This window comes from Sinocyclocheilus rhinocerous, unplaced genomic scaffold (assembly GCF_001515625.1).
Source record: "Sinocyclocheilus rhinocerous isolate Xijiao unplaced genomic scaffold, SAMN03320098_v1.1 scaffold195, whole genome shotgun sequence".
NCBI lineage: Eukaryota > Metazoa > Chordata > Actinopteri > Cypriniformes > Cyprinidae > Sinocyclocheilus > Sinocyclocheilus rhinocerous.
In genome coordinates, this window is record NW_015631099.1 from 359,195 (window position 1) to 373,690 (window position 14,496).

General features: G+C 39.3%; 1 protein-coding gene across 7 annotated transcripts in view; it reads right to left on the bottom strand.

Annotated features, from left to right (window-relative positions):
• Positions 1-14,496, bottom strand: part of LOC107741598 (THO complex subunit 2-like) — a 106,103-nt gene that overhangs the window by 65,741 nt on the left and 25,866 nt on the right. For all 7 annotated transcript variants that reach the window (XR_001640216.1, XM_016554359.1, XM_016554357.1 and 4 more), the window contains exons 10-15: positions 11,644-11,799; positions 9,897-10,069; positions 6,879-7,074; positions 5,573-5,611; positions 5,015-5,145; positions 4,450-4,551 (exon numbers count right to left, since the gene is read on the bottom strand). Coding sequence is in view for 6 of the 7 variants with exons in the window: in XM_016554359.1 (XP_016409845.1) it covers positions 4,450-4,551; positions 5,015-5,145; positions 5,573-5,611; positions 6,879-7,074; positions 9,897-10,069; positions 11,644-11,799 (797 nt within the window). In the remaining variant the exon portion in view is untranslated. The remainder of the gene's footprint in view (positions 1-4,449; positions 4,552-5,014; positions 5,146-5,572; positions 5,612-6,878; positions 7,075-9,896; positions 10,070-11,643; positions 11,800-14,496) is intronic.

Genomic DNA, 14,496 nt, shown 5'->3' on the forward strand with positions numbered 1-14,496 from the left:
AAAATGTTGAAATTGAGACTTTTGGACTTATTTTTTCACTGAAATAAATGTTTTTGTAATTACACAGAGTAAAGTACCGAAAAAAGGTACCGTTGGGTACCGGCACCGAAATTCAGGTACCGATACCGGTACCGTACCGGTTCAAATGTGAACGGTACCCAACCCTAGGCATGACAGATGGGTGTCTCCTCTATCGGTGAGAGTGAACGGCTGTCTATGTCCCGTCTCACTCGCGTTTTATGAGTCTTCATGCCTCTGCACTGATTTCTTATCACACATGCCAGCAGGCGCATGATGGACTGTCACGTGAAGCGCAGCGCCTCTCGGGCCGTTCTTTATAACGCCGTTAATTGGGAGCGCGGGGGGCCGTGTTTTCCCTCAGACTAGCAGAGCTGCTTTGTCTGAAGTGTGGCACAAAAGGGCCAATTAAAAAGTCAATTGATAAAGTAGCTGGGGAAAACACACACACACACTGGAGAAGGGCACAGAGCCAGCGCTGGCATTGTGGAGTTTCCATTCGAGCTGGTGAGCCGACAGGAGCTGCTGACTGCTGAGCCATGACGATGTCATTGGTCTTAATAAGGGAACCTCTGTGTGTGTGTGTGTGTGTGTGTGTGTGTTCCCGTGTGTGCATTACCCACGTCACATCAGGTGGCCTAATTGGTTTGCTTAACCTTCAGAGCACAATGAAAAAGCTCTAATGACATCTTCTGATACCCAGAAGCCTTACAAAGCTCACATGAACAACGGGACGTCAGCAGTCTCTAACATTTTTATAAAACACACTTTTGGCACACCAATCAAATAAGTCATGAAAAAGGGATGGGAGGAAAAAAAGATTTGATGCATCACTATTCTCTCTTAAATGATTCTGCAAATGCGGTAAAAACTAAGCTCAGAATTCATGGAAAACTTTCATGCATTAGAGGAAGCAGTATTATAGTTGCTGCCAATTACACAAAACCCTTGAACAAGTATCTAATATTACATTAAGTTCGGAAATGTTGAAGCAAATTACAAGGACAATCACAGGCTTAATTTGCCCGATGTTCCAGCTCTACAATGTGTGATTTTACCAGTATATCAGCATTTTCTCTTCCAAACGCTCTACAAAGACATCATTAATGCTGTCTGGAATGCAATTAGATAGTTTATTAGATACGCGAAACTCACAGACGGCTGCTTTCAAACGCTCATGTGCGCTTTGTGTGTTCACTCGTGGGCATGAGGCTGTACGCATATGCAGTGGTTATATGAATGACAGGACATCCGAAATGTCAAAACACATCTGTGCATTAGTGTGAATGCGCTCTCCTGTATACTCCATTCACATACGTCATCAGTAATAATCAAACGGCAGAGATGCTCAGAAAAAGAGAACAACCCCTCAATGCAGTGCACGGAGCTCTCAGATGGATTTGGGAGAGTGTGTGTGTCTCTTCAGCTCCTCCGGTCGTACTGCTGAATGAAGCTAGCGCTACTCCTCCGTGTTTCTCAGTGCTCACAGATCCTCCGCAGCAGCACTGCAGTCGAACACACCACCTGCACCTCGCCTCACAGCACACACACTCCGCTAATGTCTGACAGCTCGCCTCACAGCACACACACGGTCACGTAAGGCCACCGAATGCAAAGTAATGCATGCAACAAATAGCTTCCAATGGGTCAAACGGAGTAAAAAACTGCTTAAATAAAGCATTTAAATTTCAAAATTTCACTTGTTTATAACTGTATTGTTAATGCTTTCAATTAATAAATTTAAGGTTCATGTTAAACTTAAAAATGTTTAGTAGTTCAATAAAGCTTTGTTTTTTTTTTACATTTAATTATTTAATTTTTCATATCTAAATAAAAAGAAAATACTTAGGACATTTATCTAAATGTGAATAATAAATGGATTTAATGCTTTATTTAGATTTAAACGTGAAATGTATTAATATATAAGACGTTTGACATTTTTAGAAACATGTTTAGGATAAATATGGCACAATTCTTTTGCTAAATCTGACCAAATAGAGCCTCTTTTGTAGCAAGCTTTCACATTCAAGGCTGCATCCTCACATCGAGCTCAACAAATATGTATTTCCTTCACACGACTCCAATCATACTGGCTCCGCTCTGTCCTCGACGTGATGTCTTTCAGATTTCTGCAGCCTCAGGTTACAACATCGATTAAAAGCAAACTACTAACCAGGAAAAATGAAGGCAAACCATAAAAAAAAAAAAGTGTGACGAAAAGTAAAAAAACATGTCGGATAAAATCAAATAATATTAATGTGTAAAGAAAAACAGAATGAAATGTTGTAAAATCTAACCTTAGTCCGGTCATATTCATCTATCAATTCAACACTTGAAAAACACAAAACTACCTGCACAAGCTACAAACAGCATCCAATGAGAGACTAAACGGTTGAGAGCAGTCTGACACATAGACTCGGCCCGTTTGACAGGCGACCTTGAGCTTCCCTCTCTTTCTCCCTGAACACTTTTGACGTGTTTAGCCTCAGCTCATTCTCCGCTCGCTCCCTCTCCATCCAATTATCTGCCAAAATATCATCATTTATTCAACACACTTGAAAAGAAAGCAAAGAATCGGATGCAGCAATTCTGCAAGCCCTTTCAAAGAGCTCATCTCTATGCACAGGGGACTGAACACACACACACACACACACGCGCAGGGCAACATAAACCTTGTTCAAGGAGAACTGCCTTTAAAGTTGCACTGATGTAACATCCTAAATCTACACATTGTCTAAGTGCAATGGATGGAGTTAAGAAACTGCAGAGGAAAAAACACAATGGAACAACCTCAGAGCTCATGATAGGTCTTGTCTGCAATTATAAAAATGGATCATTTAAGTAGATTGCTTATGTTCCTATCAAAATCAAAACCAAATCAGATTTCATACCTAAAATTAAAACATTAAAACAATCTTCATCTGAAGAAATTAAACTACACTACCCATAATTCTGTGCGGAGACCCACCAATAAGAGCTGTTACCATAGAAACAGGGATTTCAGCAATTTCCTCAGCAGCGAGGATCTAGAAGTTAGTTAGGTAATGTTAAGCTAGGTTTGTTAGATAAATAGTTCACTCAAAAATGAACATTCTGACATTATTTCCTCGCCTTCTAAACCTGTATGTAGGGATGCTCCGATCGATCGGCCGGAGATCGGTATCGGCCGATAATCACATTTTATGACTCGATCGGTACTCACTACACTTGGCCGATCTCACGAACCGATCGCGATTTGAGGACGTCAATGTGTGAGGATGTACATGATGTGTGGGGACATAAATGATTTGGCGCTGCAGTCATGTCATCGCCGCTGTGGAAACGCTATGACGTTTCGTGAAAATGAAATATTCGCTATTTGTCGTGTATGTCTTGCATGATGATATGATGAATAGATGGTTCATTTTTAACAGCAGATTCAGTGACGTTAGAGCTGATCTGCACGCAAAATTAAAACCAAGAGTAGGCGGCAGCAAATCACTGTTAATAAGCGAGTCATTGCGATTGAACTGAATCATTTAAACGGTTGATACCGGCCAGCCGCGGCACGTTTCTGAAGCGGCTCTCCGCACTGCTTGGTTAAAATAGTCTTCTGTGAGTTGTCACAGTGTGGAGGATGGAACAAAACCCCGTCAGAGCCGTAAGGGATAACGGTAACATAACACGCTGATCGTGGGCTGCTTTTAAATGAACATTTATTTATAAAACAAAATATCTTCTTTGGCCATATTAGCCTACTCAATAGCATTAACACATTTTATCGATAACGATATTTTGCTGAGTGTGTTATTGCGCTGATATCTTAAAGACTACCGTGGACAGCTGACTTCTAAAGTTTTTGATATTCTTTATATTCTGTGTGATGGCGATAGAAATTAATCTTTTTCAATACGTTTTAATTGACTTTTACCTTTTATGAGCATTTTTACCTTCATAAAGCCATTATTTCTGTCTACACCGGACGTGACAGTTGTCGTGTCGCACCGCATCAGTTAAAGTCTGTCTACACTGGACGCGACAACGCGACCGTTGAAAATCATTAGAAATTTGTGTCTGCACGTCATAAATAGAACGCGCAGCAGTTTACTGTCGGGGATTTGTCGTGTCGTGCCGCGCCACATCCAGTGTAGACAGCATCACTGATTATAATGAGTTCTATACACTGATCTATATATAATGAATCTCTATTATAGATCAGTGGTTCTATAGTATTTTCTCACGCCGCGCCGCTCGCGTCCGGTGTAGACACGGTGTTAGGAATCGTTATTTGTTTTCTCTCCTAACTCCACCCCCCACCCCCCCGCCAATGTCATCGTCCATCGCGATGTTTCACTGTAGACATCGTCCGATGCCAATTTTGTAGACGTCGCCCAACCCTAATTTAAGTAGCTTAGCAGAACTGATCTAAATTCAGAGAGAAAGTAAACTTACTTCATGATGTATTTGGCTCTGTCTACCGTCTGAGCCTTGATCTTCACCAGGAGTGGATGATTGCCGTACGTCTCATTCTTCCACTGCCCATAGAGACGATACCTAATTACACAACACAGAGATCCGCGTGTAAGGTAATGAAAATACATATATCATGTTCATCAAGGCATTCTGACAGCGTTTAGATATGTATACGGGGAATATCATGAGGGAATAGGCATGCAATATACAGTTTTTGTGGTAGCTCTGTATATTTCTACAGCATCGCTGTTGAGTAATTAGCCGGTGAAGCAGATTTACTTATTGTGGATTTAACGAAAGTTATCATGAGCATTGTAACGTTAGAAGCGGATGTCATAAATGTCAATAGACCAGAAACAGCCATTCATAAATCCGTAAGATCTTACGTTCATGCTGTGGAAATACAAACCAGAAGACAGAAGAAAATGAACGCAGTGCTGAAAAGGGGCGGAGCTACATAAGGTCTGTATCATTTATTTTTGCTCATACACTGAGCAGCGCAGAAAGACCTATAGCTTAAGACAAAGTGAGGAGCTGACGGTACCTGTGCTGGTAGGGGAAGAGTTTAAAGAAGCCCCAGAGCTCCTCGGACATGCAGGCGTTGCACTCCATGAGCGAGAGAGACGGTAGCAGCACCTGATCAGCAGTACTGAGAAAACAGCTCAGCAGAGAGTCCTGCCAGAGACACAGACACATCCAGCACTTCATATACATCCAGACAAACACAGCTGCACTGTCAAGGGCCTGTCATAGTCATCTAGATATAAAAGGATTTATAGCTTTAAATCCCTCAAGAAAACTCATTTGGCCATTACAGGAACATCCAGTAATCAAACACAATTACTAATAAAGTTAACAAAGTTAATAAAGTTAATAGCTGTTCAATGTTAGTGTTAAATGCTAAAATGGTTAACAGATCATTTGTTTGGAAGAATCTATTAGGTTTAAATTAAGTTTAAACTGGGTGAGAAAAATGTCAAATACACTTTACAGTCAGAGCTGATCTTCTAGAATTTAGCAAACAAACAACCAAAAAAAGACAGAAACCTGTGCTGTTCTTCATACAACTTTACACTCTCACTCAGGACTTTCCATGACTCACCATTTTGTCCTTGGTGTCTTGCCTGCTTTCATTTTGGTACTGAAAGAGAGAGAGATAGACACACACACACACACACACACACACACACACAGAGAGACAGACAGTGATCAATAGAGGCTAACCAACAATAAAGTGAGACTACAGAACTCACACAGGTTAGATTAAAATGAGCCGAAGAGCTAATACAGTTCTGATATAGACCTCATCAACCTCTGGGACACACCGTTACATTCTCTGCCCACCAAAAAATACACAAGGAAAATACTGTAATAACACTGGAGAAAGTCCATCTACCTGGCTATCAAAGCAGAATCTACAGCAGCCTGAAGTGCTGCTGAACCATTTCTACAAGAGCTAACAACACACACAACCATCATACAGCCAGTGCAGAGTTGAGATAGTTGTTGCATCACCACTAAAACATCTATCCATACATCATCCAAACTGCTTGTCCTATATAGCGTTATTAACTAGCTTTCCACCAAGCTACTTGGTTACTTGTTGTGTTACGGCTTCTATTAGGCTAGTGATCTTATTAGGCTACCTCTCAAGGGTTTGCTCAAAATATATAACAGCAGATATATCAGCCAACTCTAGTGTCAGTCCTCACCTCTTTCATGAAGCTCTTGCCCAGTCGCACGACCTTGGCAAACAGGATGGGGTCGTGGGACAGGTGAGGGCCCAGGTAGCACAGCATGGTGAAGACGCCCCTGGAGAGATCGTCGAAGCTTTCGGCCGGCCGCAGTGCCTGTTTGTTTCGCAGAGGCGTCATCCACACACACACACAGAGAGACAGACAGTGATCAATAGAGGCTAACCAACAATAAAGTGAGACTACAGAACTCACACAGGTTAGATTAAAATGAGCCGAAGAGCTAATACAGTTCTGATATAGACCTCATCAACCTCTGGGACACACCGTTACATTCTCTGCCCACCAAAAAATACACAAGGAAAATACTGTAATAACACTGGAGAAAGTCCATCTACCTGGCTATCAAAGCAGAATCTACAGCAGCCTGAAGTGCTGCTGAACCATTTCTACAAGAGCTAACAACACACACAACCATCATACAGCCAGTGCAGAGTTGAGATAGTTGTTGCATCACCACTAAAACATCTATCCATACATCATCCAAACTGCTTGTCCTATATAGCGTTATTAACTAGCTTTCCACCAAGCTACTTGGTTACTTGTTGTGTTACGGCTTCTATTAGGCTAGTGATCTTATTAGGCTACCTCTCAAGGGTTTGCTCAAAATATATAACAGCAGATATATCAGCCAACTCTAGTGTCAGTCCTCACCTCTTTCATGAAGCTCTTGCCCAGTCGCACGACCTTGGCAAACAGGATGGGGTCGTGGGACAGGTGAGGGCCCAGGTAGCACAGCATGGTGAAGACGCCCCTGGAGAGATCGTCGAAGCTTTCGGCCGGCCGCAGTGCCTGTTTGTTTCGCAGAGGCGTCATCAAACCGCCTTTGGCACCTTTGGGGACTGCAGCCCTAAAAATACAGGACGTTCAAAGAGTTCAACCCACAGCTCTGCTGGCTGAATTTCTCTTGTGTCTTCTGTCCCAGCACTGGATCTACAGTTACGGCTCAAAGCACGTCTCATGCGGACTGTGTCCTGATCGACTTACGGTGTGTGTGTGTGTGTGGTTTTGAAAGAAAATCTGGACCTGTAAAAACTGCAGTAGTCAACATTTGAAGTGGATCAAAGAAGTTCATCAAAGTTGTCCTAAGACAAGAACGGTTATTGTTTTGGTTTTAGGACAACTTTGATGAAAGGTTTTGATCCACTTCAAATGTTGACTACTGTGATTTAATGATTTTACACTAAATGCGGAATAAGAACAAAAAAGTGAGAAAATCTCAAATCTTTCTCGTATTGTTTCCAAGCAACTGACACTAGAGAGATAAAGGGTCGGAAATGTGAAGACATTAACACTGACATGGCATAAGCTTTTAAGCAAAAAAAGGGGGCTATTAAGAAACTACCATTATGAGTTTTATTATTTGCCAGATTTAGTACCTTCATTTACACACCCACACTGCAAATCACACTTTCAAAAAACAAAAGCCACAATGTATGGTGTGCTAGATAAACAATAACCAATTATATTTGTTATTTTTAAGAATACCTTTATTAATTGCAAAAAAACTGATGCGAGTATTTAAAATTAATTACTTGTCATTTGAAAACATTGTCCGATTCACATCTTACAATCCTAAAGTACTTATTACCTCAACGACGTGGAAAATGCGGACAGAGTTGCGGAATCCAGTCATAAAAGTGGAATTCAATATATAATGTGGAAAGTCAAACAATTTGGGAAAATCTGGATGAATAAACCAGTCCAGGGTATCCACAGGATTTAAAAAAATGAAATATATGGCTTTTTAAGGCCTATTCAAATAAAATTATCATACGAGAGAAAAGGGAAATGCCCCATGGTAACCTATTAAACAGTAAAATGATTGTAAAAAACAATTTAAAGGAGACCAATTATGCACTTTTAATATAAGTCTCAGGTGTCTGTGAGGTTTCAGCTTAAAATTCCACACAAACCATTTAAACAGGACGTTTTTGTGCATGTCTCTTAAAATGCAAATGAGCTGCTGTTCCTCAACCCCTTTTCCAGAATAGGGCGGTGCCTTTACAGTTCGTACCTCAGATATTCCGACAAATAACATCTGTTTGGTTCTGATTATCATGTCTATCGCGCTGAAATCATGCGGTTTAAACCATATTAGTTTAAACTTCTGATATAGGGTTTTCCGAAGAACGCGCACAGACAGCGGCTGTCACAGGTATGAGAGTACTAAACTAGGTTCTCTTTCATGTCTTACTACGCTTAAACTGTCAAATACTCACAAGTTTATGTTAGAAACACACGCGAGTTACAAAACAGTCGGTTATGTCTGAGAAGGTAAACAGCTGGGAAAGAAATCACATGTTCATATTAGATCTGTGTGGCGGCAGCATAATATACAGTAAATAAATCAATAAACCCACTGCTCTCTTGTCTCCTCTGAGGCTGGGACTCTCGTCTGTGCAGCCAAAGACAGAAGAGTTAGCATGCTTTGCTTGAACTTTCACCATGGCGTTAGAACTGGTACACCGTTGTCGCTTGCGAAAACACAATGGTGGCACTGTGGGTGGAAACTTGCAGATTAAGGGGCGGTAATATTATAATAAGATCCCCTTTCTACATCACAAGGGGAGCGAAATCTTATTTTTGTTTTGTTTTTATTTATTGTTTTTCAGCAAGTTGGTAGATGCACCAGGGACCCCGATTATAGCACTTAAAACACGGAAAAAGTCAACTTTACAGTTCAAATAAAGGTTTTCATAAAAACAATAAGGTTTATAAAATGCTATACCTCCCATTTCAGCTTTGAATCCTCTTATATTGATTATCTATTAGGGATGCACGATATTATCGGACTGATATCGGAATCGGCTGATAATTGCTTTAAATGTAAATATCGGCATCGGCCCGATATGAAAAATTATGCCGATATGTCTTGCTGATAAGATTTATTGGTTTTGTCTCGTCTAGTGATGTCCGGATCGCGAACGAATCGTTCTATTTAACGAACCAGTTCACCAAATCGAACGGAATTGTTTGAAACGGTTCGCGTCTCCAGTATGCACTAATCCACAAAGTACTTAAGTTATTCGGTTTATAAATGTGCCTGACACTCCCTCTGACGCGAAATAAACCAATATCCCGAGTTATTCAGTTACTCCTAACAGTACATTGACTGAACTGCTAAAAGAGAACCGATGATGGGATGTGCATGAGCAGAGCAGCTGGACTGAGTCTGTGAAAGCACGTACAGAATGACGCGTTCGGTGTGTGAACAGTAATAGCACGTGCAGCGGCAGCCTCCCCCAGGTCCTATCGCCCGTTCGGTAAGGAGTTTTAATCTGTATGGGGGTGTTGGCCAAAATGAGTCGAAAAATATCGGCATATCGGATATCGGCAAAAATCCAATATTGTGCATCCCTATTATCTATAATTATATTAATATTCAATAAAAATACTTGATATTTTAATTGTTTAGATTTTTAAACAATTAGCACATTAGCTTCTTGACAATCCATTGGTTTGCATTTCCAATTCTGTGTTTATAGGGCCCTTTATTGGTTCCCTGTTCATTTCTAATCAAACATAACAAATCAGTGATTCAGTGAGTGAGTCAGGTGTGCATTGTTCGGAGGACCGATTCACTGACGGAGTAGTTGGCCGTGAACATACTTAAACCAACAGCAAACGCTGTTCCAGGCCCAGGACAGAGCGTGCGTCTGAAAGCCGTACCTGCGGTAGAGCGGCTCCACGATCAGGTGCAGCAGCTGGCACAGAGCGATGGCGATGGCCTTGTGGGAGGTGGCGTAGAAAGCTGGCATCTGATCCATGATGCTCTGAGCGTGCTGCCAGTCACCGATCCTCAGCAGCGCCTCCAGCAGCCCCAGCTTCTGGTTATCAGGAGGCTAACATGAGAGGAGAGACAGATTAGAGGAGCGGAGGACACACCTCCACATACGGCATCATTACACGCTCCTCTGTTCATTATCTCTTCTGCTGAGGAGTCTGAGGGGATTCTTATCTTCAGAGACAGATGACACACACACACACACCATCTGTGTTGTTTCATACAGCTTACAAGTCACACTAATGCAAAGCCACAACAACAGCTCTAAAATACGGATTCTCATATATTCAGTCAGAGGTGGAAAAAAAAGTTTGAACTAAGCTGCAACTCACAACTATTTTGATTCATTTGTGAATTTTGTTTTTTCTTAATCTGACATTCCATGTCATGCACAATTCTCTCATTGAACCACAATGCACCGTAAAAGCACTCTGTCAAAGCATCAGACCACATGCAACTATATGCACAATGCATTCTTTGCCTTTAATATAAACCTGGTTTGAAACTTGTCTTCTTTATTTTAATCTCTGCAAAAGTGATGTCCCTGACACAAGCTTTCCATGCAAATTGTTCTGCAAATTTAACATGCTTTAAATGGCAAACAGTTTTGGTCGAAACAGTTTTATTTAGTTACATTAAGTAAGACACAAGGGGACAACCCTCTGATTCATTAGGAATAAATATATACTTAGTCATTTTTAATTCAATTTGTCCTTATTCAAGAGTTTTGAAAAGTCTCATGTTCAATAAGGCTGCATTTAAGCATATAAAGTACATACTTTTAAATAATGAACTGAAGTGATAATTATAATTAAACATTATTCATGTCTACTGCTGCTATTTCTCAGGATTTTAAAGCCCTGTGTGCATTCTGTATGCATATTCTTCATGTATACACTGCTGGTTTCATTTAAACCATCAACTTAGTAAACAGCATGGCTAAACCGCAGCTTATCTCTGCATATGGAAGTGCATTTTGTGAATCCGAGGCTGTCAGACGCAGTGCATGCTGAGTGTCTGTACATGCTCTGCTGTAATCAAGCATCTGATCAGCCCAGCAAAAGCCATTTATGTAACACTGACATTTACATGCATTTATACTATTACATCATAAAACTCTTCTATGCTCTTCTGCAAGTGTTAGTTTTGTAAACTGAGAAAATTAATTGAAATAAAGCTGAAATAAAATATCAGATGAAAACTCTAATGAGAAATGTTGCCGTAGCAACTAACTGAAATGAAATAAGTTGAAGTACTAAAATTACTAAATCTAAAGCTACATAATTATTAAACTAAATAAATACATACAAAAAAATACTGAAACTTAAACCAAGTCACATTTATGGCCAATTGACGATTACTACAGGCAACTTTGGCTTGTCCTTCAACGTATATGAACAAATATGAAAAGCATTTACATAAAAGCACTTACAACTGAAGCCTATAAGGCAAGCAAAGCCAAAACACGATGCTTGTATTTCTGTTCAAGCCCTTCAGTGTGGGTTTGGAATAACATGATTATTTGTGGGTGAATTATTCCTTTAATAGCACCACTGAACAGTCATTTTTCACATTTCTGTCTGGTGCTTCAGTTTTCGTTTTAATGAATACGCTACAGCAAAAACAAGTTACCTTCTCATTCTTTTCCTCTTCTTTCTCCTTTTCCTTCTCCTTGTCCTCTGTCTTTTCGGAGGGGACGAGCACCATGGTGAGTTTCCGGGCGATCTGTTTGGCCTCCAGGATCTCTCTCTTGTGCTCTTCCACGATGCTGGAATCCAGTGGGAGGAGCTGCGTAAAGACACATGATTTAGTCAGTATGACCTGCGCGGTGTTGGTTTATTTATTTAATGTTTAGTCTAGATTTAGTCAATTAAAACGTAGTCACATATTAGTCATGCTGCATAATGGTTAAAATTACAATCACTTTTTTTCCCCCTCATCTAGTTTCCTGATAAAAACTCTCTACATTACGAAAACTGGGAAAACTCAAAAGCTTAAATATTCCTAGTATTAAATTCCAAATTATATTCAAGTCATTCTATTAAAAACAATAATAATAAGACTTTGTATTGAGGCGCAGAAGTTGTGTAAGTGCATTTATTCAACAACCTCAATCGCAAACAATATAATCGAGATCAATGTTTGGATTTATTACAGTTCATCACTGAGAAGGTTTGATGGCAGGTTTATGCAGCAAACAACAACGTGAATGTGGCTGTTTTACACTTTCATTTGAGCAGAATATCTCTAAACTTGCATGTTTGTCAATGTTTTCAGATCATCAGTGTGTGCAAAGGTTGCCAGGTTGTGAAGAAACTAAAACACAAATGTGTCCCTTTAAAAGAAAAGCTCTGATAGGGGGATTTAAACTCTTGACACTTGGCAACCACAACCATGAAAACTCAAGTTTTTTTGTTGAAGAAAAAATAGAAACATGTTCTATATAGTGTGTTTATTTTTTTATTTACTCGTCTTTTTTAGTCAATGATCATCAAAATCGTGAAATTTACAACAAAAAAAAAACATGTTTTGCCATATCGCCCACCCCTACTCGATGCATGTAGGCCAAACTTCAGCTGCAAATATTCGATCTCTTCCACAATGACATGTAATACCATGTGTAAATGGAGTCAAAGTGCACCTGTAATTCTAATAAGCAGAATTATATTTTAACAACTTAAAAGAATGGCATTTACAGCTTGTTCTGTTCAAAAGGAAGTTATCTGACAATGTTGACTGACAATATCGAATCAACTTCAGCCTGAATATGCTTTTTGGACATTGTTTGAATCACCAAGGACCACACTTTCAGCTAAAGATCTTCTTTAATGCTCTACTGAAGAAAAAGTGTCACCTACATATTGGATGAACTACAAATGTTCATTTCTGGGTGAACTATCCCTTTAAATCTACTGAATGTATTCAGCCAAGACTATTGTTTATTGCAAAGTTCTATTAAGACGTTTTTGTTCTGTCGGTTGCTATGGTTATCACTGTCAATCATCGCAGAGCGGTGATTTACTCATGCATTTAAATGCAGTTATCACTCCCATTGCTGTTACAGTGTAACAAGCTTAGCAGCATGAAAAATTCAACTTATTCAAATTGTGAGAGTTAAAGCAGGCTAAGAACATTCTGCACTGGGGAGAACTCCTGTTATAGTCAAGGAAGCTCACTGCACTCTCTTAAGCTGTTTTTTGTTTTAAGGAAAGGATTCATAAGCGGGTCATTCCATGAAATCGATGCCTTTTCCACTTGGAAAAAGTGAAAAATAAAATGTTTAATCAATATATATATATTTTTTTTTTAATATCCATGAAATGAAGACACCTTAAAATGACAAGAAATTGTATTGTGCCATCTCAGGCTATGTAATTTATCATTTTATGACTATTTTTCTACCTCATGTTTTGGTATTTTTGTCAACCCTGTTACCGACACAAGCGTTACTAGATACTATAGTTTAATTAGAACTCATATGCCACTGAATGATATAGGCATTAGCTCAATAATATACCGAGGGTGACCTTTAAAATGTTTGAATTTTACACAGACAATCTTTAAAAACAGGGCCAAACCTAATCTGTCATCCCCCGTTACCCACAAGTCAAAACCTGTTACTCTAAAAAGTAACAGGTTTGACAACTTCAAACACATTTGCTAATTGCTAGCTAATAGTCAAGTTCACAAAATCACATATTGTTCACTTTGAAGGGATTTTACTTGTAGATAGTGATTATATTAAATGTACGAAATAATTGCTTAAATTTACATTTTAAAAATGGTAACAGGATTGACATTGCATGGTGGCCCCCAATCAGTCAAGCCTCATAAATCATCAAAAATAGAACATTATAGCAGAATGAGAGAAACAATGCTTGTGTTTTAAGTGTAGGAATCCTGGTTGAGAGATGATGTAACCTCCTAGTAGTGATGTCACTTGAACGTACCGTATTGGCCCGAATATAAGACGACCCTGATTATAAGACGACCCCCCTTTTTCCAGATGTACCTTTTGGAAAAAGGCTTTTTAAAAACCAAATCTTGTTTTTTCTCAGTAAAACACATTTTGTCTTCAATTATTTTCATATTGCATATTTTTCCTATTTTAATTTTTGTTTTGAAAGTATGATAAAAACTGGTAAAATGTACCAACAAATCACATTTAAAAAATATACACTTCTTGATATACCATAAAAAAAACAAAAAAAACAGGTAGCCCATCTGAATTAGGGGTGTATTATTGACATGGCAAAGTCTAGACCCTGAATATAAGACGACCGCGTTTTTTCAGATGTATTTCCAAGAAAAAAACATCGTCTTATATTCGGGACAATACGGTACATTATTTGTGATGAGGGTAACAGGGCTGACATGAAATCAGTGGACACCAATAAAATGATTTATATTTTATAGAAAAAATGCATACTTATGCCAAAAACATTGCTTAAAGGGGTCATATGATGCGATTTCAAGTTTTCCTTT